Source organism: Ziziphus jujuba, chromosome 6, assembly GCF_031755915.1.
Source record: "Ziziphus jujuba cultivar Dongzao chromosome 6, ASM3175591v1".
In the NCBI taxonomy this organism is placed as follows: Eukaryota; Viridiplantae; Streptophyta; class Magnoliopsida; order Rosales; family Rhamnaceae; genus Ziziphus; species Ziziphus jujuba.
Window position 1 is genome coordinate 11,515,932 of NC_083384.1, and position 19,925 is coordinate 11,535,856.

At 34.1% G+C, this 19,925-nt stretch overlaps 1 protein-coding gene and 2 pseudogenes across 1 annotated transcript; all 3 read right to left on the reverse strand.

The window, feature by feature from the left end:
* Positions 1–1,448: 1,448 nt before the first annotated feature.
* On the reverse strand, positions 1,449–8,086 carry LOC107430769 (putative receptor-like protein kinase At3g47110; annotated as a pseudogene).
* A 5,535-nt stretch (positions 8,087–13,621) lies between these two features.
* On the reverse strand, positions 13,622–15,566 carry LOC132803995 (putative receptor-like protein kinase At3g47110; annotated as a pseudogene).
* A 22-nt stretch (positions 15,567–15,588) lies between these two features.
* LOC132803996 (putative receptor-like protein kinase At3g47110) lies at positions 15,589–16,948 on the reverse strand. Its single transcript, XM_060817876.1, has 2 exons — positions 16,771–16,948; positions 15,589–16,640 (listed from the first exon to the last, which is right to left on the reverse strand). Exons 1-2 carry the CDS (start codon positions 16,946–16,948, stop codon positions 15,589–15,591), a joined length of 1,230 nt encoding a protein of 409 aa, XP_060673859.1.
* Positions 16,949–19,925: the final 2,977 nt, after the last annotated feature.

Here is a 19,925-nt window from a genome sequence, read left to right on the forward strand (position 1 = left end):
TGACCCATTCCATGAGTTCATGATTCCTAGAGGATCTTGGATTATCCGATTCTTGAAGTCTAGTAAAGCCAGAAGATCAGATTCATTTGCATAAGTGGGTTTCGAGGATGCAGATTTCATATGATCGTTCAAGCAGAAAAGAAGAATCCAACATTGAAGAAATATGGACAATATCCACCTACAATTCAAATATGAATGCTTCATGATGTACTTTTTTTTTTGTTTTTTTTTTTTTTTGTTTTTCAGATACAGACTTCAGCTTATGGCACACCAAATAACTTAAAATGCATATCAAAGTGAAACTGTACATATATTTTTTCAGAAAATAAGTGCATCTATATATTTAATGGAGAAGTTAATGCTTGTAGGACCACATTAAAGAAGGTAAGAAGCTCTAAATGGTAGGGATATTTAATGTATTTAATTAGGAAGGAAAATGTCATTTTTTTTTAATTGTTATGAAAGTGAAAGCTAAAATATCATTTAATGGAAAATGTCATTTTACTGAAAGCTAAAATATCAAGTACAGTCTTTTTTTTTAATTACCAAAAAGTACATTCTTTTTTATTATTACTATTTTTGTTATTGAAATCAAAAATGACAAAGTACTTATAGCTAGAGACTTCTATGTTTAAACTTCGTTTGTTAGTTAATCAACAAAAGAGAGAAATTTTATCAAAAAAACAAAACCAAAAGAAGTGTGCTATATGGATCACTACGTGACACGGTATAACCTTTGAAAAAGAGTATAATGCATCTTATTATCTTCTTGTTTGGCCCTGTCAATTTCAATTGAGACCCTCAAAAAATATATATTTTAATCAAGTCCTGAAAATTTTCATTTAATTTCAATGAAGGACACTTGATCATGTAATTAAGGAGACTGACGGAATGACTAACTATATGCCTCCCCAAGTGTGCACCTTAATTGAAAAAAAATAAAAATTCAACAGAATAAATTAAAATTAATATACATTTTCTTTTTTATATTGGGATGGGGGAAAGAAAGTTGGAATCACTGTCCAAAGAAACAGTGACTTGCGATTCAAAGTCTTGTTATAGTAAGCCTTGTCAATCCCGCATGAGTAATTGTTCTTGACGACCCAAAAACAAATAGGCAGGGTGTGGAGCAGAAGAATCAGCCAACACACACAAAAAAAAAAAAAAAAAAAAGCCAGGTTCCCCTGTTTTTCCGACTAGGAGTTCCCCTGTTTTTCGTACTATTTATTTTCTGGCAAAATAGTGTAATTTATTTATTTGTTCTCTTTTTCTTTTTCTCTTTTTCTTGGGGTGAAAAGATAGTGTAGTTGAATGTCATAGAACAAGCTAAAAGGAGTGCTTAAAAGATCCAAACATTGCATTTATATGCTTACATGCAAATTCAAAAAGCTCACCAAATAAAGATGAAGCTACTGCAGCAAGGTTCACAACTAAAACCTATTCATATTCTATCTCTTCTTGCATTTGAGATATGATTCTCCAATTGCTTGCATTTTGTTGACAACTGCATTCATAAGCATCTGCTCTCCCAGCAAGAATTTTGAGCACATGACCCCAATTTGCATAACTGAAGCCAAACAATCATTTGTTCGTTTTCCAGCATTGACTTGGCGATTGACTTCAATGATTGCAATCTCTTCAATGTCACTTTCATTTTCCTCACGATCATCATCTTCAAGGAGCAACGAAGGATCGACTATGTCCATGACATGGTTAGGCAAAGCCATAGCAACGAACTGGTGAATGCTTAGACCATCTTTGAACATATCGTCTGTAGGTCTTTTTCCTGTGAACAACTCTAGCAAAAGTATCCCATAGCTATAGATATCTCCAAGAATGGAAACTTGGCCTCCCATGCCATATTCTACGGTTCAATAAATTCATTATGATGTTAGGTCCATCGGTTCTAAGAATCAACAAATTTAAGTAGTAGTTGAAAAGTAAGTGCATTATTACTTCTTTTGGATCTGTTACTTCTCAATCATATCCTTTTGGTTTAAGAAGCAAAATGTTATGGTAATCAAGAGCTAAGATTTATCTCATTTTGGGATTTAAAAAAAAAAAAATCATACCTGGAGGAATGTACCCCACAGAACCCCTTAGCGAAGAAGAAATTGTTTGGCTTTCTGAGGGATTATCGGATGCTTCAAGGAGGAACTTTGCTAGTCCAAAGTCACCAACATGGGAAACCATATCTTCATCAAGAAGAACATTACTTGGCTTTAGATCACAATGAACTATAGGTGTTTCACAATCATGATGGAGATAAGCCAAAGCAGAAGCAACATCGATGGCTATGTTCAATCTCTGAATAAGGCTCAATCTCTTATTCAAGTGTTCTCCATTGTCTCTTGGATGCAGCCACTGCTCCAAACTTCCACTAGCCATGAACTCGAAAACTAGACTTTTGAGGTCATTACCCTGGTAGTCAATGCTTGAGCAGGCTATTATGACTTTAAGAAGGTTACGGTGTCTTATGCTTCGCAAAGCATTGCACTCATCAAGGAAGCTCCTAGAAGCTCCTTGTTGCTGAAGGTTTAATACTTTAATACTATTTGTTATCTCTAGAAAGAACTCCTTTATATACAGAACCAAAACTACCCGAACCAATTAGATTGTTCTTAGAGAACCCATTTGTGGATTGAAAAAGATCTGAGTAAGAAATATTTGATTGCCAATCCTCAGTCGAAGATTTCATAACAGGCCTCCATATGGAATACCCAACCAAAAAGCTCAAAATAACTGCTAGCAATATAGCAGCACAAGTTACTGGACTACCACCTTCCGAGAAAATATTTTTCTTGTTGAATTGCTTTTTTCCTTGAGGCATGGAGGTAAAACCAGTTTTGGGATGCCACCACAGAGCTTATCATTTCCAAGAATCGAAACCGCAGTAGCATTTGCCAAAATCCCTTCTCTTGGCAATTCTCCCTCGAAACTATCGTAAGAAAGATTGAGAAACTTAAGAGTTGAAAGTTTACCAAGAAATTTTGGAATCAACCCAGATAAGTTATTGCGGGAAAGATCCATTTCTTCCAAAGCTCTTAGACTTTCAAGAGTCTGAGGAATTGGACCTTCAAATTCATTGCCTTCCAATGTAGGCGTTCCAAACTTATACATTGTCCAAGAGTGCTAGGCAATTTCACCTGTTAACTTGTTTTCTGATAAATCCAACTCCCCGAGATTTTTCAACTTAGCCACTTCAGATGGTGAGGCACCGGTCGATAAATTATTAGACAATGACAGAGAAACTGAAAGGGAAGAAAGGCCAATGACCTCTCTGGGAATGGTAGCATTGAGGTTGTTACTCGAAAGGCTAAGTGTTATCAAATTTTTACAGTTTCCAAGGCTTTGAGGTATACTTCCCTCAAATTTATTCCGCAGCATATGGAGGACAGTCAATGAAGTTAAGTTACTTATTGTCAGTCAAAGAGGTATTAAGCCAGAAAACTTATTGTCACTCAAAGACAATAATTGTAACTCGTGAAGCTTCCCTATTGTTTCTGGGACATTGCCTCCTAACTGGTTATTTGCAAATCCTAGAAGGATCAGGTTAACAAGGTTCCCTATCCCATTTAGAATATTTCCATGTATGAAATTCCCATAAATAGTAAATATGCGCAAATAAATTGAAAGGTTAACTATGGATGTAGGCAGTTCTCCTGCAAAATAATTGCCACCCATACCTAACACCTCTAGAACAGAACAATTAGGCAAAGACCTGATAAAATTCAGGTCACTGGCTTTTCTAGGTCCCAAAAAATTGTTCTCAAAATTTATCCTATACACTTTTGGCAAGCTTCCTAGTGTTTTAGGAACTGACCCAATTAGACCATTTTGAGAAAAATCAAGCACTTGGAGTGCAGAACAATTTGACAATGATATGGGAATAGGGCCTATTAGTTCCTTAACTGCACCGGCAAATACTTGGAGATTAGGCAAAGTAAAACCAACATCTGGTGGTAGGTTTCCATGCAGCTGGTTCTGTGTAAATGTGAAGTAGTATATGGAAGAGATATTATAAATTGAAGGAGGAACAATACCAGATAGATTATTGTCTGTGAGTATGAATCTCCCCAAGCCTTTTAGATGGCCAAGATCTTCAGGTATGCTTCCTTGAAAATTGTTCTGGCCAAATGAAAGTGCGTACATAGAAGTGAAATTTTCTATCCAAGCTGGGATTGTTCCAGTAAGATTGTTTTTTCCAAAGTCCAAGTACACCAGTTTAGATAATGAACTTGTTGGATTTTTGGAACAAAAAACATAGCAAAGGGAAAGGAAAGAAAACAAGGAGCGTAAATTGGTGTGGAAAACTTACTTCATTCATTTCTGGACAAAAATATATAAACATAAGCTTACATCAGTAAATCACCTACTTTTCACCTACTGTTGCAGTAATCATACCACCAAAAGACAAGTCATACTTTAGTTACCTAATACAATAGTGTTTTACCAAAAAGCTGAATATAAAGTAACTAAACATCAAAAAGGAACTAAGACACCAACAAAAGTGTCATTACACTAACACTCCTCCTTGACACTTTTGCTGGAAACACTAAGATCATTTCTTAATGTTTCAAACCTTTTTCTTGGCAAGGTTTTTGTCAAAATATCAGCAAGCTAGACTTCAGACTTGCAATGAACCAGCTTCACTTCACCATTTCTTTCAGCTTATAAACTTTGTCTTCCTTTCCTTGAACAACAAAGCTTTCAGGTTGTTCAACATACACTTCTTCTTGCAAGTAACCATTTAGAAATGCGGATTTCACATCTAACTGGTAAACTTTCCAACCTTCTTTAGCAGCAAGAGCTAGTAGAAATTTGATTGTCTCATGCCTTGCAACTGGTGTAAACGTATCTCCACAATCAATATCTGATTGCTACACATAATTATTTTCTACCAATCTTGCTTTATGCTTTTTTATAGTACCATCTGCATTGAGGTTGGCCCTAAAGACCCACTTCACTTCAATTTCCTTTTTGCCTTGAGGTTTTTTCACCAACTCCCAAGTCTTGTTTTTGTTTATCATGCTGATTTTCGTTTCCATGGCTTCTCTTCGTGTCTTAAACTGATTTGCATCATAAAAAGTAATTGGATCACACAATTCTAGGTGGCATCTCTCATATACATCTGTCAAGGGTCCTACGCCTCGGACATCGGCCAGGGGTCTTGTACCTCGGACATCGGTCACGGGTCTTTTACCTCGGACATCGGTCAACGGTCTTCTACCTCGGACATCAGTCCGGTCAGGGGTCTTTTACCTCAGACATCGGCCAGGGGTCTTGTACCTCGAACATTGATCACGGGTCTTTTACCTCGGACATCGGTCAATGGTCTTCTACCTCGGACATCGATCAGGGGTCTTTTACCTCAGACATCGGACAAAGATCTTATACCTCGGACATCGGTCAGGGGTCTTTTACCTCGGACATCGGTCAACAGTTTTCTACCTCGGACATCGGTTAAGGGTCTTTTACCTCGGACATCAGACAGAGGTCTTATATCTTGGATGCTTCTCTCGATTGCATTGGGTAAAAGTCCTGTACCTCAGATGCTTCTCTCGGATGCATCGATCAAAGGTCTTTTACCTCAGATGCTTCTCTTGGATGCATCGATCAAAGGTCTTCTACCTCAGATGCTTCTCTCAGATGCATCAGACAAGGGTCTTGTACCTCCGATGCTTCTCTCGGATGCATCAATCAAAGGTCTTCTACCTCGAATGCTTCTCTCGGATGCATCAGGCAAAGGTCTTGTACCTCAGATGCTTTTCTCATATACATCGGATAGGGGTTTTGTACTTCGAATGCCTCTGTCATATACATCGTCTGAATCAGCCTCCTCCTGAATTTCATCATGTTCTTGGATAAAATTCTCTTCTGAGGCTTGAACTTCACTCTTTTTCCAATTCCATTCTACTTCAAAGCTTTTATCTTTCATTCCAACATTTAGAATTTCACTTCCATGTTGATCATATATTATGCGAGACTTATCTTGAAAATTCAGAGAATATCCATTTTCATGCATTTTTCCCACACTCAACAAGCTTTGATTAATTTTAGGTACATATAACACATTTGAAATGAGTTTAGTACCTGTTGAAGTTTTCACAGCCACATCTCCTTTGCCTTGAACTTGAATAAAGTCTCCATTTCCAATTTGGACTTGGGAAACAAAGCTTCTGTCTAAGCATTTGAAGAGATCAGCATCATGTGTCATGTGTTGAGTACAACCACTATCCACCAACCAAGCTTCTTTGCTACCATTTTCTGCATAACATGTAGCAACAAACAGCATTTCCTCACTTTGCCATGCTTCATCAGCAACTTGTACTTGGTGTGCTTGTTGTATTGGCTCTCCTTTGTTTTTACAAACTTTTTCAACATGTCTAAGTTGTTTGCACACTCTACATTGAACATTAAGCCTAAACTAGCAATATTTTTCAGAATGGTTGTCCTTTTTACAATGAGAGCACATCACAAACTTCTTTCTTTCACCCTCTCTGTTTGTACCAACATCATCTCATCCTTTGTCATTACTTCCTCCACCTTGCTGCTTCCTTTGGTTATTGTTTGCTGGAGACTTGCCTTTTGTAGTGCCAGAAAAGCACTTTCTGAAGCCTCTTCTTGTCTTATAGATCTTCTTTGTTCAGTCACTTGTAAAGCATTAACAAGCTCTGACAAAGAAATCTGATTCAAGTCTCTTGACTCCTCCAAGGATGAAATCTTTGATTCGAACTTCTCTGGTAAGCTGACCAGCACTTTGTCCATAACTCTTCTGTCACTCAGCTCCTCTCCAAGAATTCTGATTTGGTTTACTACCTTCATTAGTCTATCAATGAAGTCTTTTACCAACTCAGAATCCTTCATTCTTAAAGTTTCGAACTCCCTTCTTAAATTCAATACCTGCATCTGTCTTGTTCTTGCACTTCCCTGGAACTCTTCTTTCAGCTTGTCCCACACCTATTTGGCTGTAGTGCAAGCCATAATTCTGGTGAACATCACATCTGAAACACCAGCATGTAAAGCAGATAAAGCCTTAAATGTTCTTGCAACCTCCTTACTATGTTGCTTTATTTGTGCAATAGTGGGATTTGCCGTCAAAGGGGGAGGATTTCTATTGGTCTCTACAACTTCCCACAAGTCAAAAGCTTGAAGGTAAGCTTTCATTTTTATAGACCACATGGCATAATTTTCTCCAGAAAATATAAGAGGTGATGGAGCAGAAAAATGAATTGAAGCCATTTAAAAAAGGAAGGAAAGGTAGAAGGAAGGTTTCTTGTATTTTTTTGCTATTTCACTCACAGCCCCACTAAGATCATTAGAGCTCTAATACCAATTGTTGGATTTTTGGAACAAAAAACACAGCAAAAGGAAAGGAAAGAAAACAAGGAGCGTAAATTGGTGTGAAAAACTTACTTCATTCATTTCTGGACAAAAATATATAAACATAAGCTTACAACAATAAATTACCTACTTTTCACCTACTATTGCAGTAATCATACCATCAAAAGACAAGTCAGACTTTGATTACCTAATACAACAGTGTTTTACCAAAAAGCTGAATATAAAGTAACTAAACATCAAAAAGGAACTAAGACACCAACAAAAGTGTCATTACACTAACAGAACTCAACTCGGCAAGAATTGACCCAGTAACCTTGTTTCCAAACACAAGAAAATTTGCTAGCTCTTTGCAGTGTGTTATATTTGTTGGAATGTTTCCCCTAAAGGAATTGAATGATAAGTTAAGATGCCAAAGTTGCAAAAGATGACCCATTTCTTGTGGAATTTCGCCGTGAAAGTTGTTGTTTTGCAGGTGAATTTCTGTAAGGTAAGTGAGATTTCCTATTGAAGGTGATATTGAACCAGAGAGCTCTAGAGACTTCAGGTTCAAAACCAATACTTGTTGGCTTGATGGGTTGCATGTAATGCCAACCCAGTGGTAGAAATGGATGGAATCGTTCCAGGAGTCCATGATTCCTAGAGGATCTTGGATTATCTTACTCTTCAAGTCTAGCAAAGCTAGACGATCAGTTTCATTTCCATAACTAGGTATAGATATTGCTGATACGAAAGTCGCGTTCATGCATAAAAGAATAATCCCACATCCAAAAGATATGGGAAAAATCGACCTGCAATTCAAATATGAATGCTTCATGGACATCTGTTTATGGAATCAATATAGGATGATCTGGGGTACACGAAAATTTCTACAAATCCGAAACCAGTTTTGATGTTCAAAAATGTAAAAAGAACAAAAATTTCTTATATTATATGGAGAAGTAATTGATTGCTTGCAGGCAAGTAATAGAAAGAAAAATGGTAGCTCTAGTTGGTATGATTATTCTCCACAATTATCAAGTTGGGGTACTGTTGTAATTACAGTAGTACTGGGCTGGCCACCAAACAAGGAATAATTATATTTTGTATTGGCCACCAAACAAGCAATAATAACATTTTGTATTGCCAAACAAACAAAATTACACCTGGCTTTAAGCAGAGAGTTGGCAATAGTACTGGGCTCAAGATTGGTGCCAAATTCTCCATCTCTTATTTATTATTATTTTTATCAATAATAATAATAATAATAATAATAACACGATATAATTATCTTTAAATTTGCTGAGGTTATATTCTAGCCTTCTTTTTTTTTTTGGCGTTAATTTAGATTAGCCTGTGGAAAGAAAAAAAGGGTTCAGTACAATCTTGTAAGGTCCTTAATTTTTTAATTTCAATGGTGACCTTTTTTTTTTTTTTTGGCAATAATAAAGGCCAGTTGATAATAACATTAATGTATGAGATGCATGGAAACACAAATACTAATTGAAAGATTAAAGTCTATTCAAATAGATTTAAATTATATTGCTTAGAAGTACTAAAACACTAATCCAATGCATTTAATTATATTTTACCTTTTTATATTAAAAATCTAATATAGAAAAGTAGACATTGCATATAATGTATGGATATTTCGTTGATGATAGTCATTATAGTGACAATATATCAATTCCATAAGATATAATAGATAATGAACAAAAACTGAAAGTTTAGGATAGTCTATTTATACGAAGTACATTTTATCACACAAAAGTTCTACCATGCAGATATCTATTTTGTCCAAATGCAAATATTGTATATTATGCATGTAATCCCGTGAAATTACAAAGTACTAAAATGTATTAAAATGTAGATATCCTCATACATGGTAGAACTATATCATTATATTCTCTTTCCAGTTTCTAAGAGTTTGATGATAGCCCTATTTTTTCGGTGTTTTCCCACTAGCTACTTGAGATTTGACGCTGTGATAGATTCCATGGTTTACAAGCTCATCAAGATCACTCTCAAAATCTAAATAAGAAAATAAAAAGAAAAGAAAAAAAGGAAAAATTAATATTCTCTCTTTTGCAAAGTTAAAAATGGAGATAAAAATTAAGAAAAGTAACACAACAATCTAGATGGATAATAAAAAAAATTTATATTTAAAGATGTGATACTAGCTATTTCTTTTCTCATGTATTTGAATTTGGTGAAGTTGCAGCTTATAGGACCCCATTGAAGAAAATTTGGAGCACTTGATGGTATGGATATCTACTACATTCAATTATGGAGGGAATATTTCAGCAACTAACGACTTTTTTTAAATTTGGTAACAAAAGAAAAAGAAAGTGTTTGATAAAATCAACTCCAACAAAGCACAGTAACCAAGGCCCCACAACTAATTAAACCTTGATGTACAACACGTTATAAACCTCTAAAATTTGTCGATTTATATGTCCTAACATTATTATATCCTCTTTTTTTTTTCTTTTTTTTTGGTTTTTTCGATAGTTTTGGTATTTGGAATTAGCCCAAAGAAATCTTGTTCAAAAAAAGGTTTAATACATCTTATTATCATCTTGTTTGGCCCTCTTTTCAAAATGAATTAATATTTTCATTCAAAATGTAACATTTATACTTATACATTCTACTCCCAGGCTTGAAGATTTTATGATTTGTTTGTTGGGCAAAAAGTCATTTATATTGTGTTAATGATTTTACAAGACCCTTACGTATAAATAACATAGAACACTCATACATTCAATGGGACCCACACACAAAATAACCATTCGGACACTTTAACGCATAAACACCTGACACTCTTCAATAACTCACCCACTAACTTGTAACATGAGAGCTCTTTTTCTACGAGCTCTTTATCTCAGACGGAGGCTATGCTGCCCCTTTTATCAGTGAATTTAATTATGGAGGAAAATATCAAGTAGTTAGTCAAAGATTTCTTTTAAGTTCCATTAATCTACATGGTATGGATATCTAATGAATTTAATTATGGAGGAAAATATCAAGTACTTAGTCAAAGATTTCTTTTAAGTTCTATTAATCTAGATGGTATGGATATCCGATGAATTTAATTAGGAGGAAAAATATCAAGTACTCAGTCAAAGATTTCTTTAAGTTTTTAGTTGGATTGAGTGTTTCTCAAGAAAAGAAAAAGAAAGTTCCTTTGGTTAGACCAACTCCAACGAAGCATAGTAGCACAAGGTCCTGCAACTAATTAACCTCTGTGTACTACACGTTATAAACCTCTAAAATTTGTTGAATTATGTTCTAGCATTGTTCATCTTTTTTTTTTCTTTTTTTTTTTTTGGTATTTGGATTTAGCCTAAAGAATTAAAAAACCAAAAAAAGAAGAAAGTTTAATACATCTTATTATCATTTTGTTTTGCCCTGTCTATTTCAGTTGAGACCCTCAATATATATATTATTGATTTTATTTTCTATTTGGCTACTCAATTATAAAGCCTTTGACCTTTGTATTCGTTCCGTAAATCTTGTTTTTTTTAGAGCTTTGATCGAACTCCGTCTGAAGTAGAGCACTAAAATGAATTAATATATTTTCATTCGAAATGTAACATTTATACATATACATTTTATCACAGGCTAGAAGATTTTATGATATGTTCTCAAGAACAAAACAAAGACATATATATTTTATTCACAGGCTTGAAGCTCTTCTAGGATTTCTTCTCATGACGATATCTGGGGTACAATCTGTACAGAACACAACATAGACATACAAAATGCAACTAAGGACCCAAAAACAGAGTTCCCCAGCTTTCAGAACAAATTAAAAGAGTGCATACAAATTCAAGTAACTTATTAATTACTGTGGTAAGGTAAACACTAAAAAAATTAGCATAGTTATTTGATTTTTTTTTATTAAAAATAAATAATATATGCATTATGATTTCCTCCCCCCCCCCCCCCCCTTCCCTTTCATATTCGAAGCTTGAGCAAAAAGTACTAAAGTTTTTTTAAGCCAACCCTTTATTCAAAGCGAAACCATTTTTTTAGCTTTTTTTTTTATTTTTTGTGTCATGTTCAAAGCTTGAGTAACAAATTTGCACAATAATTGATTGCCTCAGGCACCATATTATAGCTGGATGAAATGTGTCACATGTACACATACATGCTTTTGCTTGGTCTTTAGGAAGAAGTTGATTTTACTTGTCTAGATTATTTAACTTTATTTCTAAACCTTTTCCCCAGCAATGTATTTATTAAAATTCCTCTTGTTGTAGTTTTTTTGGTACATCACATGATATTTCCTTCTATAAAAGGGAGTAATCTCTTCCAAATTTGTTGTGCTACTACAGGAATTTGTCTTCAGCCTTACAAGTTTTATTGCGTAAGAGTATAAAAAAATTTCTTCTTTAAGTTATAGTAAATATTTTCTTATTGTGGAAATATTTAAATTGACAAATTTTTTACAACATATTAAAATATGTAGAATAAAAATCACAGCTTGTTGGGTGCTAAGAGAAAAAGATCTACTTTTTTATGTTTAAAAGACTAACTGGCAAAGTTTGACTCATACTAATATTTGAGAAATGTAACTAATCATTGCCTTTATAATAAATATTGCCTAAGCTGTGATGATAATAACTAGCAAAGTCGACAGCCAAAGCAAAAAGCTGATCATTAAACTTCTAAGGAAAGCTCAAAAGTTCAAGTTGTTGGCAGGTCCGTTAGAATTTAAAAGATTTAAATAGGATGTCTAAATTATGCACATCAAAGAAGAAGATAGGTAAACAAGGTATGTGGTTCTATCTTACTCTTCACTCCTCTAAGTTATTAACTGTTTTTCTTCTTTTCTCCATCATGGATACTAGCTTTTGATGTCCTTATGTTTTCATATTGCTTTGACGCTTTTGATTTGGTTATTTCGATTGTAATTGAGCAGTTTACCTTAGTGAGTTCTTTATGCTTGGTCTTTAGCCTTGTAGGTTTATGTTCTCAAATTTAAGAATTGAATCCTATCTAAGGATCAAAGTATATAGAGGTGTAACCACATAAGAATATGCTCTGATGTATTGGGGAATGCAATTGAAAGTTAATGATTGCTTGACCTGTGCTTCTACTCATGTTACTTTGTAAACCATAATTTTCAGATTGTGTTTGGAAATTATAATTTTTCCACTTTCTTTGGATGTCTCATTTTGCTTTAACATTAGTATTGTCCATTTTGTACCTTTCGGAATTTTGCATATTGGAACTTTTCATCTTGTATGAAGACTGTTAAAGCTGGATATTTTCAAAAATATCCTATGACGTGTGCATAAAACAAAATGTTTTCAAAGGTTGCGATATTCGCATATATAGGGGTACAAGTAAATAATTAGTTTCATCAAATCAAAATTTTGAGTAAGTCCTCCATTTTATAATCTTTGTTTTTTTGTCACATTGAAAAAATGAAGAACAACTTCTGACGATATTAAAAAAAAAAAAAAAAAAAAAAGCTGCGAGGTATACAGCTATTGTATTGGATACTTTTGTTAGAGATGTTTCACGGGGATGAATCTGATGGATGACATGTTTATAGATGGATTTGATCTCCGTAATTATGTTAAGATTGATATATTTGACCATATATCAGAAGTTTTAGACCCACTATTATAGTTGGGGGAGCTGGAGAAGAAGATGAAGCAAACAGATTCATGGAAGGACATGGCAAAAAGGACTAAATGCAGGACAGCTCGACTTCAATACTTGGAATTGGAGTTTCTTGTTCAGTGGAAATGTATGGACATTAATAATGCAGTCAACGAATTAAAGGTTCTGCTATATATTGTGGTTGCTTGCATAGAATTTAAAAACTGACTTGGAATTCCTTCATTTGCTTAAATGAATAAAGCTTAATGTCGTTGAAGTATTTTATTTCTATTTCTTGTTCTTAACTTTATCCTGTTGATGGCTAAGTTAAAACCCAGTACCTTAATCCATGCTCTTACCAAGCCACAACATTTCAGTCAGATTTCATCAAATTTGTGACAGAGTAAAAGTAAAAAAGGGAAAACAGGCTGTTAATACTTCATTGACATGTTGTAAGGATATCAGTAGGGTTAGTAATGCTTCATCACAAATACACCATTAGCTTTGGTGTTTTTATTTGAGAATCATTGCTCCAGTTGTCACCATGGTTTGTTTAGCTTTTTCGTCGTTTGCTCCATATATGCTCATGTACTTGAACTTGTATTTTCAGTTTTAAAAGATAAACAATACCAAGAAAACAGTTTTTTAATACATGACCAAACAGGCTTGAAGGTTTTATGATTTCTTCTCATGCTGATATCTGGAATATAGTTTGTACAGAATACAACATAGACATATTAAGTTAGTAACTGACTGACTAAAGCACTGATAAACAGAGTTCCTCTGTTTTCTAAATACTTATTTCATGGCAAAATAGGGCAGATGAAACAAGCTAAAAGAAAGAGTGCTTAGAAGATCCAATCACTATATATTACATACAAATTCAAATACCTTATCAAGTACAATGAAACAATTCTGATACAGCAACAACTAAAACCTATTCATATTCTTACCTCCTCTTGCATTTTGAGATATGATTCTCTAATTGCTTGCATTTTGTTAACAACCATGTTCATAAGCATCCGCTCTTCTGGTGGATGTCTGGAGCACATGAGTCCAATTTGCATCACCGAGATCAAACAATTATTTGTTCTTCTTCCAACATTGACTTGGCGATTGACATTGTTCATTGCCGTCTCTTCAATGTCATTTTCATTTTCCTCATCTTCATCATCTTCAAATAGCAACAAAGGATCTACTATATCCATGACATGATTAGGCAAAGCCACCTCCACGAACTGGTAAATGCTCATAGCATCTTTGAAGATATCATCAGTAGGTCTTTTTCCTGTGAACAGCTCTAGCAAGAATATACCGTAGCTATAGATATCTCCAAGTATGGAAATGTGGCCTCCCATGCCATATCCTACAGTTCAACAAATTCATTATGATGTCAAGTCCATAGGGCTAAGAATCAATAAATTTAAGTAGCTGTTGAAAAGAAAGTGCATTATTGTTTTTTCAGTCATTACTCCTTTTGGATTAATAACTTCTCAAACATGTACTTTTGGTTTAATAAGTAAAATTTTTATGGTAAACAAGAGCTAAGATTTATTTCATCCTGGTATAAAAAAATTCATACCTGGAGGAATGTACCCAATAGAACCCTTAGCCCCACAGACAATGTTTGGCTTTTTGGGGGCTTATCTGATGCTTCAAAGAGGAACTTTGCTAGTCCAAAGTCACCAACATGAGCAACCATATCTTCATCAAGAAGAACATTACTTGGCTTTAGATCACAATGAACTATAGGTGTTTCACAATCATGATGGAGATAATCCAGGGCAGAAGCAACATCAATGGCTATGTTTAGTCTCTGACTAAGGCTCAATCTCTTATTCTGGCGTTCTTCATTGTTTCTTGGATGCAGCCAGTTGTCTAAACTTCCATTGGCCATGAACTCGAAAACTAGACTTTTGAAGTCTTTACCTAGATGGTCAATGCTTGAACAGGCTGTTATGATTTTGAGAAGATTGCGATGCCTTATGCTTCTCAAAGCGTTGCACTCATCAAGGAAGCGCTTGGAAGCTCCTTGTTGTTGAAAGTTTAATACCTTGATTGCAACAATTTTTTTTTTCTGCAGAAATTCCTTTATATACAGAACCAAAACTACCTGAACCAATCAGATTTTTCTCAGAGAACCCATCTGTGGATTCAAAAAGATCTGAGTAAGAGGTACTTGATTGCCAATTCTCACTAGAAGATGAAGTAACAGGTTTCCATACAGAATAACCAACCAAAAAGCACAATACAACAGCTAACAATATAGCAGCATAAGTTACTGGGATTACAACCTTTGGAGAAAATATTTTTCTAGTTGAATTGTGCTTTCTCTTGAGGCATGGAGGTAAAAGCAATTTTGGGATGCCACCACAGAGCTTGTCATTTCCAATAACTGAAACTGCAGTGGCATTTGAAAAAATCCCTTCACTTGGCAATTCACCGTCAAAATTGTTGTAACAAAGATTGAGAAGCTTGAAAGTTAAAAGTTCACCAAGAAATTTTGGAATCAACCCAGAAAAGCTATTGCGCGAAAGATCCATTTCTTCCAAACCTCTAAGATTTTTCAAAGTTTGAGGAATTGTACCTTCAAATCCATTGTCCTCCAAATGCAGGTGTTCCAAACTAATACATTCTCCAAGACTGCTAGGCAACTCACCTGATAACTTGTTTTCTTGATATATCCAACTCGCCAAGATTTTTCAAGAGGCTCACTTCAGATGGTAAGGCACCGGTCAGGAAATTATCAGACAGTGGCAGAGAAATTGAAAGGGAAGAAAGGCCAATGACCTCTCTGGGAATGGTGCCATTCAGACTATTACTAGAAAGGTTAGGGGTCATCAAATTTTTGCAGTTTCCGAGGCTATGAGGTATGGTTCCCTCAAACATGTTCTCTTGCATAAGGAGAATGGTCAATGAAGTTAAGTTACCCAAGGAAAGAGAAATAGAATCGGAAAACTTATTTCCATCCATGGACACTACCTGTAACTTGTGAAGCTTCCCTATTGCTTCAGGGACACTGCCCCCTAACTGGTTATTTCCCAATCCTAGAAGGATCAAGTTAACAAGGTTCTCTATCCCATTTGGAATATTTCCATGTATGAAATTCCCAGAAATAGTAAATATACGCATATAGGATGAAAGGTTAACTATGGATGTAGGCAGTTCTCCAGCAAAATAATTGCTACCCATACCCAACACCTCTAGAACAGAACAATTAGGCAAAGACCTGAAAAAATTCAGGTCACTGGCATTTCCATGTCCCAGTCTGTTGTTCTCGAAATTAATCCTATACACATTTCTCAATCTTCCTAGTGTATCAGGAACTGTCCCAATGATATCATTTTGAGCAAAATCAAGCACCTCAAGTGCAGAACAATTTGACAGTGATACTGGAATAGGGCCTGTGAGTTTGTTAACTCCGCCGGCAAATACTTTGAGATTAGAAAGAGCAAGGCCAATGTCTTGTGGTAAATTTCCATGCAGCTGGTTCACAGTAAATGTTAAATAGAACATGGAAGAAATATTATAAATTGAAGGGGGAACAACACCAGAGAGATTATTTTGAGTGAGTATGAATCTCCCCAAGCCTGTTAGGTGGCCAAGATCTTCAGGTATACTTTTGAAAATTGTTTTCACTAAACGAAAGAGCGGCCAGAGAAGTGAAGTTTCCAATCCAAGGTGGAATGGTTCCAGTAAAATTGTTTCTGCCAAAATTCAAGAGCAGTAGTTTTGACAATGAACTGGACTGGACTAGAATTGAACCAGTAAGATTGTTGCCAAATACAAGAAAATTCCTTAGCTCCTTGCAGTGAGTTATATTTGTTGGAATCTTACCACCAAAGGAATTGTAAGATAAATTAAGAAGCTGCAGCTGCAGAAGATGACCCATTTCTTGAGGAATTTCACCGTGAAAGCTGTTGTTTTGCAGGTGGATTTCAGTGAGGTAAGTGAGATTTCCTATTGAAGGTGGGATTGAACCAAACAGGTTTAGAGGCTTGAGGTTCAATACCATGACTCATTTGCTTGATTGGTTGCAAGCAATGCCAACCCAGTTGCAGAAATGGATTGAACCATTCCATGAGTTCATGATTCCTAGAGGATCTTGGATTATCCGATTCTTGAAGTCTAGTAAAGCCAGAAGATCAGATTCATTTGCATAAGTGGCTGCCGAGGATGCAGATTTCATATGAGCGTTCAAGCAGAAAAGAATAATCCAACATTGAAGAAATATGGACAATATCCACCTACAATTCAAATATGAATGCTTCATGATGTACATTTTTTTTTTTTCGAGATACAGATTTCAACTCATGGCACACCAAATAACTTAAAATGCATATCAAAGTGTAACTGTACACATATTTTGTTGGAAAATAAGTGCATCTATATATTTAATGGAGAAGTTAATGCTTGTAGGACCACATTAAAGAAGGTAAGAAGCTCTAGGTGGTAGGGATATCTAATGTATTTAATTAGGAAGGAAAATGTCATTTTTTTCATTATTATTATGAAAGTGAAAATATCAATTACATTTTTTTTTTATTGAAAGCTAAAATATTCTTTTTATTTTTAATTACCAAAAAATTACATTCTTTTTTTAATTGTTATTTTTGTTACTGAAAGCGAAAATAACAAAGTACTTATAGCCATAGAATTCTATGTTGGAAGTTTGTTTGTTAGCCTCTATTTGGCAAAGGTTTTTTTTTTGCTTAAAAGCTTTACTTGAGGGTCAAAAGCTCTTTTGTCAAGAAAAAAAGGTGTTTGACAAAAGTCAATAAGTACTTATTGACAAAAAAATGAGCTTTTTAAAGCTATTTTAGAGAAGCCTAAGGATCTATTTGGTATAGATGATGAAAGTAGAGTTTTAATTTGTAGAGCTTTGTATAATAGATCTTTTTAAAAAAGAACTTTTATTAAAAAGCTAATAAGTATTTGGTTGCAAATAAAAAAAGCTGCATGAAATGCTCATTAAACTATATAAAATGCTTATTAAATTTCCATATAAGATAAAAAGAAAAGAGCTTTTTTAAAGAAGCTCAAAATTTGGGTTTATCTAAAACAGCTTAAAAAAGCTCATTTTTTATCAATAAGTATTTATTAACTTTTGAAAAACATCTTTATTTTTTTATAAAAAAGCTTTTGACATTCCAATAGAGTTTTTAAGCCAAAAAAAAGCCCTGCCAAACAGAAATTTTGAGCTTCTCTAAAAATTATTTTTTTTAACTTTATATAGAAATTTAATAAGCATTTAATATGGATTAATGAGCATTTAATGTAGTTTTTTTTATTTACAATAAAACACTTATTAGCTTTTTAATAAAATTTTTTTTTTCAAAAAGATCTATTATACAAAGCTCTACAGACTAAAACTCTACTTTCATCAGCTATATCAAACGAATCCTTAGTTTATTAACAAATGCAAAAGAAATTTTATCCAAAAAAAATAAAAAATAAGCAAAAAAAAAAAAACAAACAAAAAAAAAACAAAAGCAAAAGAAAGTGTGCTATATGGATCACCACATAACACGGTATAACCTTAAAAAAAGAGTATAATGCCTCTTATTACCTTCTTGTTTAGGCCTGTCAATTTCAATTGAGACCCTCAAAATTTATATATTTTATTCAAGATCTGAACATTTTCATTTAATTTCAATAAAGGACACTTGATCATGTAATTAACAAGACTGACGGAATGACTAACTATATGCCTCCCCAAGTGAGCACCTTAATTGAAAAAAAATAAAAATTCAATGTAATTAATATACATTTTCTTTTTTTATATTGGGATGGAGGATTGAAATTTGGAATCACTAACCAAAGAAACAATGACTTGCGATTCAAGGTCTTGTTATAGTAAGACTTGTTAATCCCTCATGAGTAATTTGTTTCGATGACCCCAAAACAAATAGTCAGGGTCTGGAGTTCCGACTATTTATTTTACAGCCAAAAAATAAAAAAAAATAAAAAATAAAAAGGTGTAATTTATTTATTTGTTTATCCTTTTTTTGGGTGAAAAAATAGTGTAGCTAAATGCAATAGAACAAGCTAAAAGAAAGAATGCTTAAAAGATCCGACCATTACATTTATGTTGGCATAAGTAAAATATTAAGGTTATCAACAGCTAAGATTATCATCATTTCATATTGGCATAAAAAAAGTTCATACCTGGAGGAATGTACCCAATAGCGAAGCAGACATTTTTTGGCTTTCTAAGGTATGTACCCAATATAAAGCTTCTGCTATATATTGTGGTTGCTTACATAGAATTTAAAAACCGAGTTGTAATCCCTTCCTTTACTTGGAGGAATATATCTGGAAGTCCTTGAAGTAATATGTTCTCTTGACGTTATCCTATTGGTGGCTAAATTAAATACCCAGTACTTTAAGCCATGCTCTAACCAACGAACAACATTTTATTCAAATTTTATCTAATTTTTTTATGGGGTACAAGAAAGAAGAAGGAAAACAGGCTATTAGTACTTCATTGACATGCTCTAAGTATATCGATGGCAAAGGGCTATTAATACTTTATCACAAATACACCATTAACTTTGGCATCTTTATTTGAAAATCACGTTCTTGTTGTCAATATGGTTTATTTTTCTTTTCAGCTGTTTAATCAATATATTCTCATGTATCTAAATTTGTTTTTTAGTTTTAAAAGATAACATACCAAAAAAAAAAAAAAAAAAAAACAGTTTTTTCACAAATTGCCAAAATGGCTTTAAGGTTTTATGATTTCTTCTCATGCCAACATATCTGGAATATGGTCAACAAGAACACAACATAGACACATTAAGTTGTAACTGACTGACTAAGGACTGAAAAACGGAGTTCCCCTGTTCCCTAAATACTTGGCAAAATAGTATAGATGAATGTGATATAACAAGCTAACAGAAAGAGTGGTCAGAAGATCTAACCATTATATATTACATACAAATTCAAATACCTTATCAAGAAGAGATGAAGATATTGTGATATGGTAACAA